The 24,723-nt window shown below is 44.2% G+C and overlaps 2 protein-coding genes across 2 annotated transcripts in view; both read right to left on the reverse strand.

Annotated features, from left to right (window-relative positions):
- Positions 1-23,282, reverse strand: part of ARHGAP15 (Rho GTPase activating protein 15) — a 579,674-nt gene extending 556,392 nt beyond the window's left edge. The window contains exons 1-2 of the mRNA XM_083153856.1: positions 22,889-23,282; positions 21,018-21,221 (exon numbers count right to left, since the gene is read on the reverse strand). The gene's annotated coding sequence lies outside the window, so the exon portion shown is untranslated. The remainder of the gene's footprint in view (positions 1-21,017; positions 21,222-22,888) is intronic.
- On the reverse strand, positions 2,057-3,463 carry LOC146021239 (paraneoplastic antigen Ma2 homolog). The gene has a single exon (XM_083155032.1). The coding sequence runs from the start codon at positions 3,461-3,463 to the stop codon at positions 2,057-2,059; it is 1,407 nt and encodes a 468-aa protein (XP_083011158.1).
- Positions 23,283-24,723: the final 1,441 nt, after the last annotated feature.

Genomic DNA, 24,723 nt, shown 5'->3' on the forward strand with positions numbered 1-24,723 from the left:
AGAGCCGGCGCCGGTACTTCTACCCAGTCATCATTTTCACTAATATTGCTGGAATGAGGTATTCGCGATAATGCATCGGCATCGGTATTGTTGATCCCAGGCTTATATTTCAAATCAAAGGTGTAGTTGGACAACGCTGCCAACCATCGATGCCCTGTTGCATCCAGTTTTGCCGTGGAGTTGATGTACGTAAGGGGATTGTTGTCTGTATGCACAGTGAAACGAACTCCGTATAAATAATCATGGAATTTTTCCACTACTGCCCATTTTAGCGCCAGGAATTCCAATTTATGGACCGCATAGTTCTTCTCACTACTGGAAAGACCCCGACTAACATAAGCTATGGGTCGCAGAACCTTCTCTTGCCATTGATAAAGTACCCCTCCTATTCCATCCATGGAGGCATCTACATGAACTTCATAGGGTAATTCTGGATTGGCATAGGCTAATACGGGGGAGTGCGTCAAATGATGCTTTAATTGTTGAAACGAGCTGTCACACTCCGCTGTCCAACGTTCTCCAAACTCTTCTTGTGGCTTATAATACTTTCCCAGGTCCTGCCGAGGTGTCCCTATCGGAGGATACCCTTTGGTAAGTTCGGTGAGTGGTCGAGCAATTTGAGAATATTGAGGGACAAAACGCCGGTAGTAACCACTGAATCCCAAGAATGAACGTAACTCTTTCAATGTTGTGGGTTTAGACCATTCCCTCACGGCTGCGATCTTATCAGGGTCAGTGGATACTCCCTCCCTGCTGACTACATGGCCCAGATATTTGACGGTGGTCTGGCACAGTCTGCACTTGTCAATGGACAGCTTCAATCCCTTTTGATGTAATCTTTTCAGTACTTTCATTAATCGACGATTGTGTTCTTCTAAGGTCTTCCCGAACACTATGACATCATCGAGGTATACCAGTACCTCACGATAGCACATATCCCCAATTACTTTTTCCATTGTCCTTTGAAACGTGGCTGGGGCCCCCTTTATACCTTGCGGCATTTTAAGGAACTCAAAAAATCCGATTGGGCAAATAAAGGCTGTCTTGGCACAATCATCCGGATGCATGGGTATTTGATAGTATCCGGACCGTAGATCAAGCACGGAAAACCATTGGCTCCCCTGAAGGCAGTCCAGCGCTTCTTCTACTTTCGGTACTGTGTACTGATCATCCAGAGTTCTATTATTAAGAGTTCGATAGTCTATACACAGTCTTATATCACCGTTCTTTTTCCGTGCCACCACAATTGGAGATGCATAAGGACTTTGGGATTCAGCTATTACTTGATTTTCAAGGAGAAATTTTAAATGAAGGCGCACATCGTCGAAGTCTGCCGGAGCCAATCTTCTTGACCTTTCACGAAATGGGGTATCATCAGTCATTCGTATTCTGTGTTCCACCCCGGTAGCCGTTCCTAAATCCCAATCGCTTAATGAATATACTGATTCAATTACTTTCATGTCCCGGATGAGTTGTTCACGATCGTCATATGAGATATCGCTGCCATTGAAACATGCCAATATTCGGTTGTTGAAGTCGGAAAGGTCAACCGCATCAGTTCTGGAGGGGGCCATATCCTTGGGAGACGCAAAGCAATTGAGAGATTTTGCCTCGTGGTCAGACGAAGGTGAGATGAAGTTATCTTGGTCTTGGCACCACTTAGACAATGTTTTGAATAAATGTAAATTAGTCCCCACAATTACAGAAACAGCATCTTGTCCAGAGGGAGGATCAGGACATACAAGGGCTAAAAAAGGCAAGGGGTTTTGATACTCTGCAGTATTGTCCATAAACTGAATGTGAGTGGTCACATATCCCAAGTAGGGGTATTTTTGATGACTCAATCCCCATATCACTAGTCCATCTATGGGGTTCAAAGGTACGTCTGACAAATGTTGATTGTACCATCCCTCAAAAATTATTGAGACTTGTGACCCACTGTCCAATAACACTCTACAATACTGTCCATTTATTAGCGCTGGAGCCATTGGGGCGTCCCCAACTAGACCAGGGTGTATTAAATTAGACCACTGGGTGTTCCCCATTGAAGTTACATCTATGCGTGGGGAGTCGATGCGGGGGTCATCGGCGTCCCTTGTACGTTTCCCGACTGTGTAGAATCCCGGGAGTCGGGATTAGTCATTCGTCGGCTATATCTTCCCCGTTGGGGGCATTCGAAACTACGATGGCCCAGTTGACCACAACTATAACAAGTATAGTTTCCTCTATCATCGGATCTTCGGTTATATCCTCTTCCACGATTCATAGGGACTTCAGTCATCCGGGACGCAGCTGGAGTCTGAAGGGCTATTATTTGATCTAATTTCTTCGTTTGCTCTTCCATAAGCTTGTATAACCGGTCAGAGGCTAACGGTACTTCCGCAGCTGGAATTACCACCTTGACTCGTTTGAGAGTCTTTTCTCTGTTTTCAATTTGCACTTCTTCCAATTTCACTTCTTTTATTAGCTCACTCAGAGTCGGGGCCTTGTCTTTGGAGATAGTACACCTAAGTCGTTGAGCCACTGGGTTGGATGTCAAAGCTCCCCGCAACACGTATTTCAGTCTCTTCTCATCCATTTCTGCCCCCTGAATTCCTCCTTTGTCTAGTAATTTATACAAAATCTTATTTAGACGATAGATGAAATTAGTAAGAGTCTCATTTGGTTCTTGGTATGTGTGATTAAGTCTAGATAATAAATCTCCTACATCCTCTAATGTTCCGAAGGAGTAGTCAAGGGCATCAAAATAATCTTTGAGTGTAGCATTACTATTACTCCTCCTGGTAGCTTGTATAATGCCCATGGCCGGCCCTCTAAGGCTCTCTACGATGCGTTGTTTTTTTATATGCTCCGGGCATCGCCATTCTTCTGAATGCTGGGTAGCAGTTTCCCTCCATGCCTCATAATTTTCTTCTCCCGTTGGAACTGGTACCAATCCCGAAAATATGCGTAACCGCCTATATCCTCCCTCATAATGCCACCTTTCCATCTGACTGACTACTCGGTCCATAACTTTATCCACCGACGGGTCTTGATCTGGTTCCCGATTTGCATCAGTATCTAAGTGCGGACTAGTATGGGAGTCCTTGTCCCTTCCCCCATCTCCAGCATGGGTAGCATAACTCTCCAGTTGTATCTCTCTCTGTTCCTCTCCCGCACATTCCGGCCAGATAATCTTCCACCATTGCGTGGGTGACTGGGAGGTTATAATCTGCGCTGGTATTAACGTAGAATCCAATTTGTTAAGGTTAGTAATCAATACTGCCCACACCTCTCTTTCGCCAACTTTGGTTTTTTTATCGACCAATTTGGGTCGACGTACTCCATACAGTTTATCAACTTCTTCCAGAATTTCTTCGTCAGACAGGTTGTCAAACTTTCCCACCATAGCAAAACTACAGTCCACAAATAATCCATGTAGCTGCATCCACTCCTGGAATTCTTGGGAAGTTAGATGTTCCATTTTTAGATCTCAGCAGTGCCTCCAGATGTAACCCTGTTTTCCTTGATGAATAAAAATATGTTGTGGCGGTGCCTCCACCCCAAGCCGTGTCGCTGTTATCGACTACCAATCCCAGATAGCTATAAAGTCGGTGACGACTACTTGGGTGAGCTTGGGGAATCACCCGGAATAATGGTCATGGGATTGAACAATTTAACAATTTATTTAAACATATACAGGTAATACCTTCAACATAGTATTTTTTCCAATACAATGGTGGTGAAATAGCAAGAGATTGTGTACATATAGATATATATATATATATAATTAGTACTCTAACACCCAAAATACTCTGTTTTATTGTACTGGATCTGGAACCTGAAGATACCGTCCTCCTAGTAATCTGAACGGAATAATACAATTAGCATGTATAGAAATTGACACTTTTCACTTAACCATATTATTGCGCAATAATATTAACCAATTTGCATTAACCTTTCTTATACTCTACAGGACTAAGCGCTTTCTTTATCTTATAGGGGATCACCCTACTACCTCTTGTAGAAAAGTCGGTATCCTAGCCAATAATATCCACAATGTTATGGCCTATGGTAAGTATGTATTGAGTTCCTCGGTGATGTACTTCACGATTTGAATACTATTTTCAGTCAACTAGTTCAATCGCAGTAGATAGTGACGGAGTGGCCATCCATCACTTTTAATCGATATAGATCCTATAGTTGCAGTCTTGAAAGAGCGTCCCCTGGCCCTTGGGGAACCGGGTTTAGCTCTATTATTTAATCCAACGTAGGTACTTGTAAAGAATTACTTTCCTATAGCCCCCTTTTTCTCTTCTATCTCCTTCTCTCCTGATCTACGCTGTTACTCTGAAACTGTGTGTATGACTTCAACGTGACGTGCGGCGGGGAATCACTAGGTATACGTATCTGTTTATGATCTATTAAGGTGGGGAATGCCTCTAGATAATGCTTTCCTGAAGTTTAATAATATGCTCCTTGCACAAAGTCTTATTCGCCCGTGTCTGTACTGCTGTAGGATCGTTAACTAGCTTCCCCAGGCTAATTCACCGGGTTTCGCTATAGGTAACGGGTAACTGTAGTAACCTCTACACTTCGATGGTCCCTATCGCTGCTCTCTTGGTCGAAATGGTCAGAGAGGTGTCCCCTGGCGTCTAAACCGGGTTTAACTCTCTCTCCTGGCCCCTGCGCAGATAGGTATGACGATGGGAGGCTACCTGTTATTCCATACCTTCATGGGACTAACCTCCATTCAGTTAGTGGCACACTGAGATATATTTAATAGTTCACCTCTAGAGCGCTACAATGTACAGAAAGTCTCACTTCCTAGATGCTCTCCTGTTAGAGTGGCTGCGGTTCACTGGTACTCTGGAGCAAATATAACTACCAGTTGTCTACAACGATGCCGCCCTAAGACCGGTGCAGTTATCCTCCTCGCTGCAGCTGTGGTTGCTATGGCTACCGCTTCTAGCAGTTGACTCCCTGCTGCCTCAATGTATATGCTTAGTCGGCACAATGTTGCTGGGTATCCTGCCTCCTTTTAGCCTCCCCAGGCCTGAAGGGCCGGGTTTCGCTATTCCATATTCACAGGTTTAAGTCAACTATGCCAACAATTAGTTATGCCAGTACCTGGTTGCGCCCGCTCAAGTAGAGAAACGGAAGGTTAACACCAGTAGTGTGGGTAAGTATAATAACAGAGCAGCCTCTCTGAATATGATTAGGCGCTGAGGTAATAATACAAAGGCTCCTGGTAATATTAATCAACTTGAGCACGGATCAACCTCTGTCCCTCACTCAGTCTATTAATGCTGGGAACAACCTCTCTCACTAGCTGCGCTGCTGTGGTGTCAGTATTCCCTGGTTACTTATTGCCTGAGGGGAGAGCTGTCACTTAGCTAAGGGTATTTGCTACTCAATATCCTGATAGTAGGCGGGCACTGGGCTAGTGTCAGTAACCAGCATGGGAGGAGCCGTGTGAGATAGATACAGGGCTATGACGCCACTCACCACTCCTCTCTCTCCGTCTATCAGGCAAGGCCTGACCGGTCACTCCCTCCGACACCGCCTCTTCGCCGCCTCGATGATGCTCCGCAATGCCGCCGCCTCCTCTCCGGATGATGCGAACCTCACCCGCCGGGACTCCGCTTCTCTCACCGTCACCGCATCTATCACTGACCTGAGGATGATATCGGCTGTCGGCACCGGAGCTCCAGGTAAGAAGATTCTATTACTCAGCACCGCTCTCCGCTTTCCCTCATGCTGCGCAGCTCTGCTTTCCAGGCTACACTCTCCAGGGAACTGCGCCACACCACCAACCGCTGTGATATATCTATTGCGGCACGCGCTCTCTTCATTCCCCGCTCACTGCACGAGCGGAATAACTTTATTCCTCCTTATTGCTCTGGTCAACAACCCGTTAACCCCTCTGAACAGGGAATTTGAGTCCTCCCTAAGGTGCATTGGCTTTGAGTAGCATAGTCCATTCGCCAGGGTGGGGGGCTCCGTGTATCAACAATAAACATCTTGCCCTCCATGGAAGCCTTTGGTGCCTACTGTGAAAGCACCCTTATATAAATATATTGTCCAGTATTTCTATAATGTCCCCTATAGAGACAACATTCAACAATAACATAACATATCTAAACAGGGACAGATCAGTATCCTCTATGGGGACAAAACGGCGTGGCTTTATATGCTCATTTATACTAGATGGGGATATTCCATTACATCATATATACATAGAATGGGGTATTACACTTGCATTAATGATTGCATGTGTTAGAGCATTTGCGATCATTAAGAATGCGGTGGCCGTCGAAGGGGAGTGATACAGGGCAGCGGATGCTAGAACATCCCACCCTTAGCCTTTTATTATTATATAGGATGTTTTCATTCGTTCAAAGAAACAGCAAGAAAATGTGAGTTGCACTATACTATGCTTCTTAAATCTCGTCTCCACCTCCAGCTGCACTCCTGCTAGAACCTGAACATGGACTGTTAGTGGACCCTAAGGACCAGTTTGCAGAATCCCAGTTATAATCCGAACAGTAGTCTGTGCCTATTGAAACTAAAAATGCACCACCCCATGGGCCCGATTGAGACCAGACTGCTCGGCAGCACACTCCTCTAAAACAATTGGGCACGCCTGCATTTTGCCTAGACACGCCTGCGTCTATTCATTCATGCATGTGTTTTTATTGGAACTGCCTTTAAAGCACCCCTTTCGATTACCTTGCAAATGGCTAGCGAAGGAAAAAGTAGTAGGACAGTGGGCAAGATGCACTAAGCTTCAAAAGTGATAAAATGGAGAGTGATAAACAACCAACCAACCAGCTCCTGCCTGACATTTTTCAAACACAGTCTCTAACATGGCAGGTAGGAGCTGATTGGCTGGTGGCTTATCACTCTCCATTTTATAACTTTTGAAGCTTAGTGCATCTGGCCATCTACCTGGAAGGTATATCTCATGTTTTTGCAAACTATTGTAAATTAGAATGAAAGAATCACGAATGCTGAGTAAGCAGTGAGAGAGCATAAACCGCTGATGGGTTCTCCAGGTTACACTTGGAAGGTGTCATGTGATATTGTTATTAGGATGGGCACAAGGCCTATCAGAGCAGGGGGAGGGATGTAGACAGGGTAGGAAAAGTCACATGCTAGATGTGAAGCTTCCTCTGTCCTGCGAAGCCCCACCCACCCTTCCCTTTTTTTTCTCTCTTCGGCGGCGGTAAAGAACGTTCATCCTTGTAAGATCTCTGTGTGTGTGTAGATAGTGGGGTGCACTCTCCTTTGACATCGATTGTCATGGGCCATCCTTCTGTCCGGGGGATGGCCACACCACCAGCCTGGGTGGATGACCAGGGAGAGTGATCACCAGCGATGGTGTGTATGGGTAGTCATCTTTAACCCCCACTTTCCTATAGTGACCGTTCTTTGGTGCCGCCACCATTTATAGTTATAGTTTATTGTCAAAATAAATTTGACATTCATTTTGAAACGCCAGCACTTGTGTCCGTGTCTTTTTTATTAGATAAGTTAGTTGTTAAGGTTAAGTTAAGGTTTAGCTTTGTGAATTGTAAAGTGTGGACCTGGGGATACCCGATGGCGAGTTTATGCATTAATGTTGCTCCAATGTAAACCATAACTGTAAAATGGTATGCACAGGTTTTACTTACTATAAGGTATGGTAGAATTGAATTACCGCTACTCATACGGCTCAGTGAAAACTATAGAAATTTCTATTTGTCCAATTTCTATAGTCCCGTATGTGCTGTTATATATCTCCATATGTGCTGATGTTAGAGCCATTACAAATCCTAGCATACTGTACCTTGCTGAACATACTTTCCTGCACACATGATTGAACTTTGTTAATTTCCTTCCTGAATTACTTGTAAGTGTCGCTTGTAGTTTTCAGAGTGTGACACAAAAAGCAACAGCAAGGATCACTGAGCCCAGATGCCATGCAATTCACTGCCTCATAATGCAGCTCCGCAACAGCACAAAAATAAAATCTGTCAATCTGTCAGCATAGAAAATAACTGGCGCAGCATGGTGAAGTCTGTCTTACGTATCCTTTTATTAGGAATAAAATTATGTTTAAACACAACACATAAAGCCCACATATCACTATGCTGCATAGTCTACCCCAGCACACCCGTATCTGGGGCACATTCATAGACAGAGTGGACTGGGCCCAGGTATTTTGCTGGGTTGAGGAGAAGCTTTGCTGCAGCTTCCAGGTAATTATGGGGCAGATTTAGTAAGCTCGGTGAAGTGATAAAGGGGACATTTACCAAAATGGATTCGTAGAAAAAAGGTGTATTCGTAGGGAGAAATACACCTTTTTTTTACGAATTTGTATTTTCGGGATTTACAATCCCAAAAATACAACAATTCGTAGTCCTAAAGATGGAACATTCGTATTTGTATTTACAAATACGAATGTCCTACACCATCGATAGGATACGACAGAAATCACCATTCAAAAGAATGGTGGTTCCTGATGTACTAAGCAGCCGTACTGACAATACGGCTGCTAAGTGGTGTGAAACACCCACGCAAATACGACAGGAAAATAGAACACCATTTTCCTGTTCTATTTGCGTTTTAGCCTGCACGGATCAGTCAGATCCGTGCAGGCTTCAGTGTAAAAAAAATAGAAAAATTAAATAAATTTAAAAAAAAAAAACGGCGTGGGGTCCCCCCCACAGCCGTAACCAGCACCAGGCTGAAGGAGCCGGGGCCAGTAATTAAAAATCAGGGAACCCGACAAATAGGGGTTCCCCGATTTTTAACAACCAGCCCCAGGCTCCAGGTCCGGGGCTGGTTCCCAAAATACGGGGGACAAAATGACTAGGGGTCCCCCGTATTTCAAGAACCAGTCCCAGGCAAAACCAGCCAGCAGGGTAATGTCACAGCCGGGGGGGAGACTTTTTATACAAGTCCCCCCGGCCAAAACATTAACCCCCTGACCGGTCAGCCTGGCCAGGGGCCCTGGGGGAGTGGGGACCCCCCCAATGAAGGGGTCCCCCCCCTCCAGGACTTACCTGACCAGGCTGAAGCCTGGTACTGTCCCCGATGCCCCTGGGCGGTGGGCATCGGGCTGATTATGGTGTAAAAAAAAGACTAATCTATTGTTTTTTACTGTGGCACTACAAGTGCCAGCAAGCCTCCCCAGCAAGCTGGGACTTGGAGAACCACAAGTCCCAGCCTGCTGGGCATTAAAGGGCCCGCTGGCACTTGTAGTTCCACAGTTAAAAAAATAGTACACAAAACACACTGACACACTTTTAAAATAAAACTTTAATACATACAAAGCCCACACATACTAATACTTACCTATCTTCTTCCCGTAGGTATCCCTGGTCCTGTGTCGTCTTCTGGTCCTCCTGTGTCGTCTTCTGGTCCATGTCAACGTCTTCTGGATCCATGTCGTCCTCGCTGTCGGCGGTCCGGAGTCCGACAAAATCCATGGAGGAAGCTGTGGAAGGAAACCATACTCACCTGTCCCAGCGCGACGTAGTCCAGGTAAGTGTCTTGGCAAAAAAACAAACCGAACACCCCGAAACCAGCCGGACAGGGAGACGCACGGTGTTTGTGTACATCGTGCGGCTCCGCCTCCCGAATGCCGCTATTGGCCGCCTTGCGGCCTAGCGGCCAATCAGGAGCCGCTAGGCCGCAAGGCGGCCAATAGCGGCATTCGGGAGGCGGAGCCGCACGATGTACACAAACACTGTGCGTCTCCCTGTCCGGCTGGTTTCGGGGTGTTCGGTTTGTTTTTTTGCCAAGACACTTACCTGGACTACGTCGCGCTGGGACAGGTGAGTATGGTTTCCTTCCACAGCTTCCTCCATGGATTTCGTCGGACTCCGGACCGCCGACAGCGAGGACGACATGGATCCAGAAGACGTCGACATGGACCAGAAGACGACACAGGAGGACCAGAAGACGACACAGGACCAGGGATACCTACGGGAAGAAGATAGGTAAGTATTAGTATGTGTGGGCTTTGTATGTATTAAAGTTTTATTTTAAAAGTGTGTCAGTGTGTTTTGTGTACTATTTTTTTAACTGTGGAACTACAAGTGCCAGCGGGCCCTTTAATGCCCAGCAGGCTGGGACTTGTGGTTCTCCAAGTCCCAGCTTGCTGGCACTTGTAGTGTCACAGTAAAAAACAATAGATTAGTCTTTTTTTTACACCATAATCAGCCCGATGCCCACCGCCCAGGGGCATCGGGGACAGTACCAGGCTTCAGCCTGGTCAGGTAAGTCCTGGAGGGGGGGGGCCCTTCATTGGGGGGGTCCCCACTCCCCCAGGGCCCCTGGCCAGGCTGACCGGTCAGGGGGTTAATGTTTTGGCCGGGGGGACTTGTATAAAAAGTCTCCCCCCGGCTGTGACATTACCCTGCTGGCTGGTTGTGCCTGGGACTGGTTCTTGAAATACGGGGGACCCCTAGTCATTTTGTCCCCCGTATTTTGGGAACCAGCCCCGGACCTGGAGCCTGGTTGTTAAAAATCGGGGAACCCCTATTTGTCGGGTTCCCTGATTTTTAATTACCGGCCCGGCTCCTTCAGCCTGGTGCTGGTTACGGCTGTGGGGGGGACCCCACGCCGGTTTTTTTTTTTATTTATTTATTTTTCTATTTTTTTTACACACTGCAGCCTGCACGGATCTGACTGATCCGTGCAGACTGCTACAAATAATTCGTATTAGCGGCCGTATATACGGCCGCTAATACGAATTGTTACACCATCGGAGGGTTACAAAGCAGTCGTATCTGACTGCTTTGTAATTTCCCCTCCGGAACACGACTTTGCATACGAATCAAACAGTCATATGCAGCCGTAGGGGAAATACCAATACAAAAAACTAGGTTTTTCATATTGGTAAATTTCCCCCAAAGTGTCTGGTTTTTATCACCGGCCAATCATCTCCTAACTGTGAAGTTATAGGCTTGGTTTGAAAAGTGACAGGTAGGAGCTGATTGGCCGGTGATAAAAACCAGACACTATGGGGGAAATTTACTAACAAAAATTTGTGAAATAAAATCGTATTTTCATACGAAAACACGTTTTTTTGGGGGCGAATTTTCGTATCCTTATTGATAGGACATTCGTATTTGTATTTACAAATACGAATGAATACACCATCGAAAGAATGCGACAGAAATCACCATTCAAAAGAATGATGGTTCCTGATTTACTAAGCGGCCGTATTGAAAATACGGCCACTAATTAGCGTGAAACGGCCGCGAATATATGGCAGGAATATACACTTTATTTTCCTGTCGTATTTGGCTTTAGCCTGCACGGATCAGTCAGATCTGTGCAGGCTTCAGTGTAAAAAGATACACAGTCCCCCCCACAGCTGTAACCAGCACCAGGCTGAAAGAGCCGCAGCCGGTAATAAAAAATAAGGACACCCGACAAATAGGGGTTCCCCAATTTTTTTAAACCAGCCCCAGGCTCCAGGTCCGGGGCTGGTTCCCAAAATACGGGGGACAAAATTAATAAGGGTCCCCCGTATTTTAAGAACCAACCCCAGGCCAAACCAGCCAGCAGGGTAATGTCACAGCCGGGGGACACTTATTATATAAGGTCCCGCAGCCAAAACATTTATCCCTACTGACCAGTCAGCCTGGCAAGGGGCCCTAGGGGAGTGGGGACCCCCCCCCCAATAAAGGGGTCCCTTCCAGGACTTGCCTTACCAGGCTGAAGCCTGGTGCTGTCCTCGATGCCCCTGGGCGGTGGGCATCGAGCTGATTCAGTGTAAAAAAATAGAATAAACTATTGTTTAATACTGTGGAACTATGAGTCCCAGCAAGCCTCCCCCGCAAGCTGGGACTTGGAGAACCACAAGTCCCAGCATGCAGGGCATTAACAGGCCCGCTGGCACTTGTAGTTCCACAGTAATAAAAATAGTCAAATAAACACACTGACACACAATAAAAATAAAACTTTAATACATCCAAAGCCCATACATACTGATACTTACCTATCTTGAGCACGTAGGTAGGTCCCTGGGTCTTGGTCCGGTGTCCTGGTCCGGGTCCATGTCGGCGTTCGGGTCCATGTCGGCATCCGGGTCCATGTCGGCGGCGTCTGTGTCGGCGTCCGGTTCCGAAGAAATCCATGGGGGACCTGTGGAAGGAAATCCAACTCACCAGGTCCTCCTGCAAAGATCTGTCCTCGTAGAAGATCCGACGTAGTCCTGGTCTTCTGCCAAATGCGGGCGATTCCGGCAGCTCCCCACATCGGACTGAGGAGAGACGCAGAGATGTTTAATCTTCCGCTTCTCTCCTCTGAATGATTCTATTGGCCGCCTAGCACAATAGAATAATTCGGAGGAGAGGCGCAGAAGATGAAACATCTCTGCGCCTCTCCTCAGTCCGATGCGGGGAGCTGCCGGAATCGCCCGCATTTGGCAGAAGACCAGGACTACGTCGGATCAAGAGGACAGATCTTCGCAGGAGGACCTGGGTGAGTTGGATTTCCTTCCACAGGTCCCACATGGATTACTTTGGACGCCGACACGGACGCCGCCGACATGGACCCAGACGCCGACATGGACCGAATGTTATTGTTTCCCTTCTCCTGGCACCTCCAGGAAATAAAATACCTCAGTGTTTATATTACAAAATATAATGATATCACCAATTATTCCAGGCTAATTTTCCACGCCTCCTCTCTCAAGTAAAATTAGATTTAGATTCTTGGTCCTGCCAATTAATCTCCTGGTTAGGTCGCATTAATGCTATAGAAATGATCACCCTTCCTAAACTTTTATACCTTTTTCAAACCCTTCCCATCTACATTCCCACGTACTTTTTTAATAGCCTTCATTTCCACTCCTCAAAATTCATCTGGGCAGGAAAGAAACCTTGCGTTCGCTTCAAGATCTTACAGAGACAGACTCGTAGGGGTGGCAGTGGCGTCACTAGGCAGGTGCGGGGGGTGCGGCCCGCACCGGGTGTCACCAGTTAGTGGGGTGACACCAACACCAGCCGTGCTGCCGCACCCGCCGCTGCTTCCATGCAGAGGTGAGGGAGAAGAGTGCATTTTGCATCTCTCCTTCCCCTCACTATCAGCCGCTTCAGAGGGGAGGGGAGGAGAGTGCTCAGCATGGGGCGCATATTTCCTAGTCCTTCCCCTTCATTATGTCTATGAGTCTGTCCCTGTCTGGGCCATCAGCCAATCAGAGCTTGCAGGCCGGCTCCTGATTGGCTGCGGGACCGTGAGCCAATCAGAGCTTGCGGGCCAGCAGCCAATCAAGAGCCAGGGGAAGGAGATATGCGACCTGCGCTGAGCGCTCCCCTCTGAAGCGGCGTGGCTGCAGGAGACAGGACAGCAGGCCAGGGGGACACCGGACTGGGGTGTGGGTAGGAAGGGCATGTACCCCCCTACCTAGCAGCAGCAGCAGCAGATGGAGACAGCAACAATGGTGAGTTGCTGGTGGGAAATTCTGGCACTGTGGGGCATATGTGTTTCTGGCACTGTAGGGGCATATCTGGAACTGTGGGGGCATATGTGTATTTGGCACTGTGGGGGAATATCTGGCACTGTGGGGGCTTATGTGTCTCTGGCACTGTGGGGGCATATGTGTATCTGGCACTGTGGGGGCATATGTTTAATGGACATCACATTGTGCGGTGTAATGGGCATCATTGTATGGGGCGTAATGGGCATTACGGTGTGGGAAGCATTGGGTAATTGCCATCACAGTGTGGGGTGTAATGGGTATCAAGGTGTGCGGCATAATGTGTAATTAGCATCACAGAGTGCGGTGTATTGTGTAATTAGCATTGCGGTGTGGGGCGTAATGTGTAACTGGCATCACGTGTGCGGCATTATGTGTAATTGGCATTACGTCATGTGTAATAGGTATAGTTCGCTAAAATGTGCAATCTGCAGGTACACAATACAATCATGGTATAGACCACGCCCCCTTCAGATAGGCCACACTCCCAATTTTTCGGCACATCTCCGGCGTGCACAAGCATCCACTCCGTCTTCCAGAAAGTTGGCGGGGGGGAGGGGTGAAACCATGAGTTCCTACACCGGGTGACACCAACCCTAGTGACGCCACTGAAGGGTGGCCTGGGCATAGCCAATTTCAAACTCTATTATATCTCAGCACAGCTTGCCCAATGTATACAGAGTAACTCTAGAATGCGGGTTCGCCTGAAGGCCGTGTCCCTAGGGTTACTCACCCCTGCCTCTCTCCTCTGGATTCCTCGTGCACGTCGCCCAAAAAAAGGTTGGTGATCACTTGGTTATTTCTCACTCCTTAACACTCTGGGATTCAGCTAATTGTAAATATTAATTATCCCCATCCCCAACACCAATCATACCCTTATTTAATTCTAGAGACTTTACGCCTGGCCTGAACCCAAAAGCCTTTCTACCCTGGTAAGATATCTGAACGATTTAACCCCTGATCTCTTATTCGCCCTTTTTTCTGATCTCCAATCCAAACTAAATATTCCCACAAAACATTACCTACAGATTAGAAACTTTCACAGCACTTTAGGTTTCCCGCCTAACATCTCACCTTTTAACGCTATTTGAATCCTTCTCTTTATATCAGTCTTCAACTGCTGGCCTCATTTCCTCCCTTTACTCTGAACTATCTCTTTCCTCCCAGCCTGCTCGCGACCCCTATGAACTAGCCTGGGAACAGGATTTAGGTGAGACCATTGACGCTGAGGATTGGAACGAAATTAGAGAAAAAACAGCTACTAATTCCATCTGTGTTAGAATAAAAGAAAACGCTTATAAGATTGTCTACAGATGAGGGTTATTCTGGTTCACTCCTTCTGGCAAAATCCTTCTTAGATGGACAAAACCATGTGTACTGCAGGGGGGCAGATGTGAAATGTGAAGAGAGTTTGATTTGGGTGCTGTTTTACTTCAAAGTGAGATCGATATTGCAGTGTAAAAATAAAGCAGTCAGTATTTTCCTGCACAGAAACAAAATAACTCCCCCAAATCTAATTCTCTCTGCACATTTTACATCTGCCCCACTGCAGTGCACATGGTTTTGTCCATCTAAGAAGGAATTTGCCAGAAAGAGTGAACCAGAATAACACCCATTTGGTCCTTCCAGACTAGATAAAACTTTCCCTGAGACCTCAGACAGATGTTGGCGCGGTTGTGGGCTGGAAGAAACGTTCTTTCACATTTAGGGGAGCTGTCCCAAACAAACTAGTTTCTGGTCCGAAGACAGAAATTTTATCTCCTCTCCCCTTCAACTCTCTCCCCTATGAACCTAATTTTTTTCTGTTATGCTTGCCAATTCCTGAGGCTACGCATCACCAAAATAGACTGATCAGACACGTCCTTTCAGCAGCTACTTGCCAACTCGCAGCTGATTGGAAATAGCCCCTTCCAACCACCCTTGCCTCTGTCATAACCAGGGTCTGGACAGTTCATCAAATGGAATTTATTGCAAGTATTATCAAACACTCCTCCAAATCCTTTGACAAAATTTGGGGTCCCTGGTTATCCTTTTTTGGGGGCATCTCCCCCTTCATCTAAACCTTTCTTTCTTTCCCTCTTCCTAAGCTCTGTTTTCCTGTCTTCCTTTCCTCGCTCTTTTCTCTTCCTTTTTTCTCTGAATGGTCCTAGCCACACCATTACCTCCTCTACCTGATCCTGTTACTCCCCTGACTTTTAGTTATTTTAATTGCGTTTTATTGTTTTGGAAAATGTATCCTAAAACCAGGTCTTGTGGTGTCGCACACAACTTGTTGATGGTCATCCATAAAATGATAATGTATATTCTTTCTTCTTATTCCTGTTGGTTCGCTGACTATGTGCTTGAATACGCTTGGCCATCTTGATACTGTTTCTGTACTATTTGTGACCCCTGTTGACCTCTAATAAAAATACCATTGGAAAAAAAAAGAACTGTAATGTTTAAATAACTCACATTTGCCTTATATGTCTGTCACCCATATTCATGGAATATCGTGAGTATATATATTTAAGATTGTTTAAATCATTTTTATCATATTGTCCTCTGATAAACATATAATTGAGGTAACATTGAGTACCGGGTATTCTCTTTAACACTTGATCCATGATTCTTCCAATACAAGAGAATTGCACTGAAATAAACCTTTTTGTAGCACTTTTTTCTTAGCACTCCCACTAAACAGACGGTTTCTACCCCAAGGTGCCTACTTCCTTTCAATCACCTTGCAAATGGCGTGCATATAAAAATAACAGGATTTTACTGCAGGATGGCCTCGCGCATTCGTACTGCAATAATTGTCTAGTTTCGCAACCATGCAAACAGGTCTGAATTGGACCCACATGATACATACAGCTCTCATTACAAACTCTTAATGTCCCCCTAGTGCAGAAATGGCAGTGGTTATCCTGAAAAACATGATCTGTTGGTAGATCTTGAGGACATGTTTGGCCACCCCTGCCCTAGTGCAACTACAAAGCTGTCCTTATACACAGCGTCTATTGCTCCTCAATACTCCTTGCTTTTGCCAGGGCTACAACTAAGGGGGGGGGAGTGTCCAATGACCCAGGTCCTGGATGTGATACTCATACGGGGGTTACGACAGAGCAGAGCCCAAATACTTTTTTTTACAAAAAAGGGGAATTCCACCACAGGCGCTGCAGGCCTTAAAGCTGCATATAATACTTCAACAGAGGTCACCGGACGACCAAAAACTGTAGTACAAAGAAAGAGAAGTCTCACATGCGCTAAAAGGTATAGTTCTGTAATACTGATGATCATGCACAGGACTCCAATCCTTTTTTTTTTTACTTTTTTTTTGTTGCTCCAGATGTCCGTATGTGGAGAAAACAAGGACAAGAAATATATATATTGAAACTATTAACAATAAATCTATTTCCCCTTTAAGGTGAATCAGGATTCTAAGAGAATGGTGTTCCCAATAGTTTCCAAACGATCCGGGGTGATTTTATAGGGTCACCTCACACGTGCACATATAAAATAGTGCTCACATGAATGCTAACATATGCCAAGCTCTGTGTACTCCCATAAAGGTATCTTTTGAAATATGACTCCAAACAGCCAGAATAAAAACAGAATACTTTAATCTTTAGAACCACAGCGGGGCAGGAACACGATAATGACAGCCTTCATACCACATCAGATGTTACCCGGGTGTTTAATTATGGTACCAAACACTGCAACCACAATGCTCCACACTCCGCTGACTTTAAAATTTTCCAGACACTTGATTCTACGCGTTTCGGCTCGCTGCGGTGCCTTTTTCAAGAAAATGTGTCTGTAATTAATAAATTCATATCCTAAAAATATCGCCAGAAGTTTAGCGTAATACCAGTAAAACATATATATAGTATGTTTACTAAAACATCAAAAAACTCTCAGGCATAAAAATATCGCCAAAAGTTTGGCGTGATACCAGTAAAACATATGTGTAGTATGCTTACCAAAACATCAAAAGACTCTCAAGCACGAGGACGCAAGGACCAGCTCTCACCAGGATCCTCCACGTGTATTCTCAAGTCAAAGGTCGCGGCGTCCATCAGCCGGAAATACAAAGCCGGTAAACCCGGAAGTGTACTACGTCATATCCGCCTGATTGGATAGACGTATCCGAACTTAATGGATGTCCGGCATCTACACGCATACAATAAACCAGTTCCTAGATGGTGAGCAGGATCGGCGGCCATTTTTAAGAAGTGCTCTGCCAGTATTTCCCATATAAAGGGTCTAGATGTTCCGTGTTATATTTGTTATGGGCAAAATGATAGGGCAATATACATCTCAATGAAAAAGATCTTTTATATCGTGCAGATAGTATTGCAGTTTTAGCAACCAGCTATTAATCACCCCATCGCATCTGATTTACAATAGGACTCGTACATGAAATACATACTGTATGAAAATAATACATTTAAAAATACACAAACTATAAAAACCATCTTAATTCAAAGTCACAATTCAAACCAGCAGGAGAAAGAGTTTTGAGGTCATAAATATACCTCATTTCCGTTTGTGCAAGACGAATGTCCCTATTTTTTACACGCCAATTATCCTTAACCCATGCAATAGGGGCAAACATTTTAATACCATCTATTTTACACTGATGCTTGTCACTGAAGTGCATAGAAAATGGGTGATTGGGATTTCCATTAGTAATAGTAGAATATTCCAATATTTTCTAATAACACCTTCGATTTGTTTGTGTCTCTTATGATAATTGGTGTTGAAGGCTATGGTATAATTGTTGTTTTGGGGAGTTTTAAAAGTATTAGATAAAAGTGTACTCCTATCTATTTTTCCCACTTGTTCTGCAATACTTTTTAGATTTTTTGGGGTGTAACCCTTTTTAACAAATTTATCAACCATTCCTTTGGCTTGCTCCTCATATTTACTCTTGGTTGAACAATTTAGTCAAAGTCGGGTAAATTGTCCCTTAGGGACATTGTCCAACCAGACTGATAGATGGTTACTGGACTTATGTATGTATGTATTGCAGTCAGTGGGCTTGTTGAAGGTACAGGTTTCTATATTCCCTTTCATGAAGTCAATTTTCAAATCCAAACATTTGACTGACTCCTTACTAATTTCAAAAGTCAGAACAATATTAGCCTCATTATTATTCAGATGTGAACAGTAATTCTGAAGTTCCTCCTCACCACCCTGCCAAATAAAAATAATATCATCAATGTACTGCCACCAATGCACCAGGTTTGCGACCCAGCTATGTCCTGCCCAGACGAGAGTCTCCTCCCATCTGGACATGAACAAATTAGCATAGTTGGGCGCAAACCTGGTGCCCATGGCGGTACCAACCATTTGCTTGTAAAAAGAACCATCAAAGTTGAAATAATTGTTATCCAAAATAAAGGTGATACCCTCTATGAGAAAGTTGCACATTTCTTCGTCTATTTCTGTCCTGAGTAGAGTATTTTTAATGGCCTCAATCCCCAGGTTATGTGAAATAATAGTGTAAAGAGATGATACATCTGCTGTTACTAAATAGTAGTTTACACCCCACTGTATTTCTGATAAATGATTTAAAATATATTTCGTATCCTTCAAATGTGATCTTTCCCTAATTACTAAGGGCTGTAATTGATGGTCAATATATGCCGAAAGGTTGGCAGTTATAGAATTCGTAGCTGCCACAATGGGCCTACTGGGGGAGTGTTCTACATTTTTATGTATTTTCGGTAGAAGATACAGTACAGGGACCGAATAATTCTCATTGAAATTCTTTAACGTCTTTATTAAAAGTCCCTGCTTCATGATGGCATACAATTAAGTCTTGATATAATTTAAAGATGCTATTTGATGGGTCATTTTAAAAATTTTTGTAAGTGACACCGTTATTAAGCTGACGTAGACCTTCTTCCCTATATACGGCCAAGTCCATAATGACAATGCTCCCCCCCTTGTCCGCCGGTTTGATCATTATATCCTTGTTTTTCTCCAAGGACACTAAAGCTTCACGTTCATTTTTTGTGAGATTATTCTTATGGCTAGGGGGCAGCATTTTCATTGTGTTCAAGTCTTCTAGAACACTTTTTTGGAAGGCTTCCACACAGCAACCCTTAGTATGAGTGGGATTAAAGAGGGATTTCTTTTTAAAAGGATTGGAAATGATGTTCTCCTCATTAGTCTCTCCAAAAAATCTTTTTATGGATAGTTTGCGCACAAACTTCTGTACATCCACATAGAGATCAAAGTGGTTAACATCATTCGTCGGGCAAAATGTCATGCCCTTCTGTAGGACTTTTTGTTCAATGTCATTGAGAACGTATGAACTTAAATTAAATATCTTTACACCCTCCTCTTTCATGATTTCTGCGTCAGGATTCTCATAATTAATTATATTGGTTTTCGTACGCCACAATTTTTTCACTCTCTTTTTACCTCCTCTTTTCCCACGTTTGGTTTTGACTGCCTTGTCTCAGGTGATGAAAATCCTAGTTTCAGCCCTGCATTTGCCTCATATACTGTATGTCTTACTGTAACTAAAATGAGAGGGGTGACATATGGACTAACTACATTTTATACAACACAAATACACATAATGCATGAAAGTAAGAGCAACAAGAGGACTTTTAGTAGTAATGGTGCTTAATTGCTCATATAAGATCTGTTCATTTAAATGCATACACATACTACTAGACTGAAGTAAGTGATGTTATACATACATATGCTAATATTGCTTTATTTATATTGTTTAAATTAAATTTAATAAGTTAAAGGGGTAGAGCTGCCATGTAGAGGTCCGTGTAGTGTAGTTCTACCAAGCATGCAGGGTTGTGCCTATGCTCCATTGTTCATATCATGCCTACATACTGTTGCGGTCAGTAAAGCCATACAGTCTTGACGGAATAGTGTTGTCTACCTGGCTATCCCGGACCCCTTCCAGGCATGTGCCAGTGACATTTTAAGCATGAACCTCTTCTTGGCACATTTGAGTAGAGTTTAACCAGCCCATAACCATATTAACCAGTCCAGGTGGCTCTTTTTTTCTGTACAGAAGGGTCAGACTATGGTGCTGCAGGCATGTTTGTCCCATGTCAATGCAAAAACAGATGTCAGGGGGTTCAACCCCCACTTGACTCTACCACCTCTAAATATGAGTCAGAGTATAGTATCTCTAGATTTTGCATCCAAACTAGTAGAATTCTGCCAAGAGTCTAGCACCACATCTGAGACAACTTCAGCTCTAGGATGTTTTGAGATTCATTTCAGAAGCATTTTCAGATCTGGCAATCAAAAGGAAACCTGGTAGAGTCTAAGTACTGTACACTGGTCATCAGACTTCATGCTGTGGCCGTCACACTTGACCAACAGGAGATGGTAATCTTCTATCTGCTTACCCTGGACAGGGCAACTAACAATATAACTTTCCTGAAACCCCCCAACACAATGGATTGTAAAACCTATACATATTTAACGAATGTTGATGTTTCCAGTATGATAAGTGGTCCCTACAATTGCTATTGTATAGGGCTGTGAATGTTTTATGTATGAGCACATCAAGGAAAAATATATATCTGCTTACCTTTGTACTATTCTTTGCTGGAATTGACCTGGGAGGTTTCCAGGATCTCTCCTTACTAGTGACGTGGACATAGAATTTTCTTCCAGAAATATCTTCATGTACCTCCCACTGGTCCAGAACCTGGACTGGGGGGCCGGTAGGACTCGGCGGCTCCAGAATGAAATCTTTGAGCTTTTGCTGAAAATTCCAGATACTCTACTGTTCCTGGGGGAAACATTTTATTTCATTATTACATTTCAGTTAAATTAAATAGCACATTAGAATGAGCAGGCACTTTATAAAGACATGTTAATATATAATAAGCTAAATATATTTTCATTGAATATAGTGTAAAATAAATAAATTGATGATGGTGATTAGTAGTAATAAACCAAACCTATGGAAAGTTAAGAACACAGAGCTGCAGGTATTACTGCATATCTAGTGGGATGCCGCTAGCGCTACCTCTGACTATATTTGCATGCCATGTCGGCTTACTGTAGGGGGATGACACCGGTATGTAACTGGAGGAGGTGCACACTGCATGCCAAATCATGTTGGCACTTTGCACCTGAGAAACATTTTGTCCACAAACCGTGCATAGGCCATCTATGTAGGGAAGGCGCATATGGAATATACCTTAATAACTACTGAGAACTGCCTTGCAATTAAGCACAGTATATGGCAACAAGTGGGACTCATAATTATAGCTGTGTAAGTAATGTGCATTTCATGTGCAGCCAAGGATGTGTTCAGCATCCTGGTGGTCAGTATCCTGGCATTCATTTGGACTGCCGTCAGAAGACCGGTGCCGGAATCTGGAAAAGGATCAGGATGCTGGAATATTGATATGCATATATACATATAGCCCACCTTACTATCTCACTAATTGGGATGCCAGCTTTCAATATTCCAGCGTCAGCATCCTGATCCTCGGCTGCACACACACACACATATATATATATATATATATATATATATATATATATATAAATGAGAGACTGACCCGTCCAGATGTTCTATAAAACTAGCAGCACTTCTATGTAACCTTGCTGTTAGACGAGGAACAGGAATAGGTAGGGATATGGAATATAGAAGTGCACATATAAATTCACCAATAATCTACATGCCACAAAGGATTTAGACCATAAAAACAATAATTTTATTTGAACTCAAATCTATCTATCTATCTATCTATCTATTATATATATATATAGTCTAATATGCATTGCAGGCCCTTCACCACTGGCAGGGTGGCAGTCTAATATGCATTGCAGGCCCTTCACCACTGGCAGGGTGGCAGTCTAATATGCATTGCAGGCCCTTCACCACTGGCAGGGTGGCAGTCTAATATGCATTACAGGCCCTTCACCACTGGCATGGTGGCAGTCTAATATGCATTGCAGGCCCTTCACCACTGGCAGGGTGAGGAGTGTACATGTATTTCTATTTAATTGTTCACAATTCTGCCATCATTGCACTCCATTTCAAAATGCCCCTTCCCTCTCCCCCCCCCCCCCCCCATCTCGCCAGATGCAAGTTGGCATAAATGCTGAATCATGTAAAGCTGGATAGACAGAGACTAGTCTAGTCTGGCATGTGCAAAAATATACTGCACTAATTGGTATAATATTCATACATTTCATTAAAACAGAAGTAAATTGTTACCATATACATTTAATAGATATTTCCTTAACAATATTTCTATGTAGGCAGCACATAATGTATATCACATACAGTATCATGGTAACGTGCCTGCAAGGCCACTGCTAACAAATATATACTGAAGTTGTTACAAATTAATAGCTAATGTCGCAAGATTGTTGTCTGAAACACTTGTTGCATAGTTCTAGAATATGTGCATAACAATGCAGTCATGTCTGTTTACTTACCCTTAGTTAGTTGTTGCCTTCTTCTAAAATAAGTCCTAATGAGCAAACAGGCGGCTTTAGTTGATAGAGGAAATCACTTTAATCACATGTGGAAAACAATCATGAGGAATACCCAACTGTACTGTAAGTAATTGTAACGTATCTTCTACAGTAAGAGGATGAGATGCAAAAGAAACCACTTCCTGCTGCCCTCATTTGCATCGTATACTTCACTTCCACATTTCTTTTCTTGAAGCTTAAATATGTTGTCTCACATCGTTGGCTGTAAAATATTTACAATAATGATGTAACGCTTTTGTGCAAAATGATAACATGCCATCTACAAATAATAATGTGCACTGGGTGTTTGATGTTATACAGCAACTGCAGACCCCTAAAGTCAGTCACTTCCTGTTTTCTGCAGTTCTGGATAGCTTCTGATAATGTTTGTGTAATAGAGACCTTACTACTTACTGAGCTGAGTCAAATCCTTCATGACCCTTTGTACCCACAGAGAGTGTAATTGCAAAATAGAAACTCCTTATAATGTATTGTACGGGCATTTGGGTTTAATGAAGTAAAAAATAAAAAAAACAAGTTTATGTTTCTTAGCAACCTAACTGTCTCCTCAGGAGTTCAATATATATATATATATATATATATATATATATATATATATATATATATATATAGCAACGAGTTTAGGCGGCACCTGGAGTTTGGAAATATATAGTCTGGAGACGGTTTAGTGATCATATATATATATATGTATATAAATATACATATATATATATATATAGATATATATATATATATATGTTCTCTCTCTCTCTCTCTCTCTCTATATATATATATGTATAGAACACACATATATATATATATATATAGTGACAGGGCCGGATTTAAGTGTTAGACCGCCCCTAGGCACCACCTTTTTTGCCCCCCTCCCCCAATATAGGGAGGGAGATAAAAGGGAGAGAGAGAGGGGGAAGGGGAGAGAGAGGGGGGGGAGAGAAAGAGGGGGAGATAGGGGGAGAGAGAGAGAGAGGAGGGGAAGAGAGAGGGAGAGGGCTCTGTCCACTCGAAAGCAGTGCATGTACCTTCAAAAGCACTGCAGGGCTGCTTATCCCGGGTCTTCAGCACCAGATTCTTGGCAGCACAGAGCTCCCTCTCCCCAGCATAGCAGGGTGGCATCCCCCTTACACCAGGTCTTCAGCAGCGCAGCAGCCGATCCCCGTGTCACAGGGCTGCCTGCCGCTGCACCTCTCTCTCTCCTTGTCCTCTGCCGCCGCTGCTCCTCTTGTGGTCCCCGGCACTTGCCACTACTCCTCTCTCTCCTCCTCTTCTGTCCCTGCCGCCGCTGCTCATCTTGTGGTCCCCGGCACCTGAAACTGCTTCTTTCTCTCCTTCTCCCCTGCGCCTGCCGCCGCTGCTCATCTGTCAAGTCAGCAGCACTCGATCCCCAATGCCAGTTTACAAGTGCCGTAGGTACAGCTTAAGGGGCACTTTCCACAAGGTAATTATATTTTTAAAAGAAAATAAATCATGCCACTGTTTGCCGCCCCCAGCAGGTGCCGCCCATAGGCCCGTGCCTCACGGGCCTAGTGGTAAATCCGGCCCTGTATAGTGGCAAGGAAGCATACTGTATACACTGGATCATATGAAGCCTTGGTCTTCATTTTTGTAGCAGATTAACAGTGTACCAGTTAATCAGCACAGCAAGAGTGGTTACAGAATTGCGCATACACGTGTCACAGCATAGTACAAACACTTCAGAAAGCTCCCATAGCCCACACTCCAGCCTTTCACTTGGGCAGCTATTCCACCATCAAGAGCAATGACCCTCTACCCTGGAA

This window comes from Crinia signifera, chromosome 7, assembly GCF_055691185.1.
Source record: "Crinia signifera chromosome 7, ASM5569118v1, whole genome shotgun sequence".
Classification (NCBI taxonomy): Eukaryota; Metazoa; Chordata; class Amphibia; order Anura; family Myobatrachidae; genus Crinia; species Crinia signifera.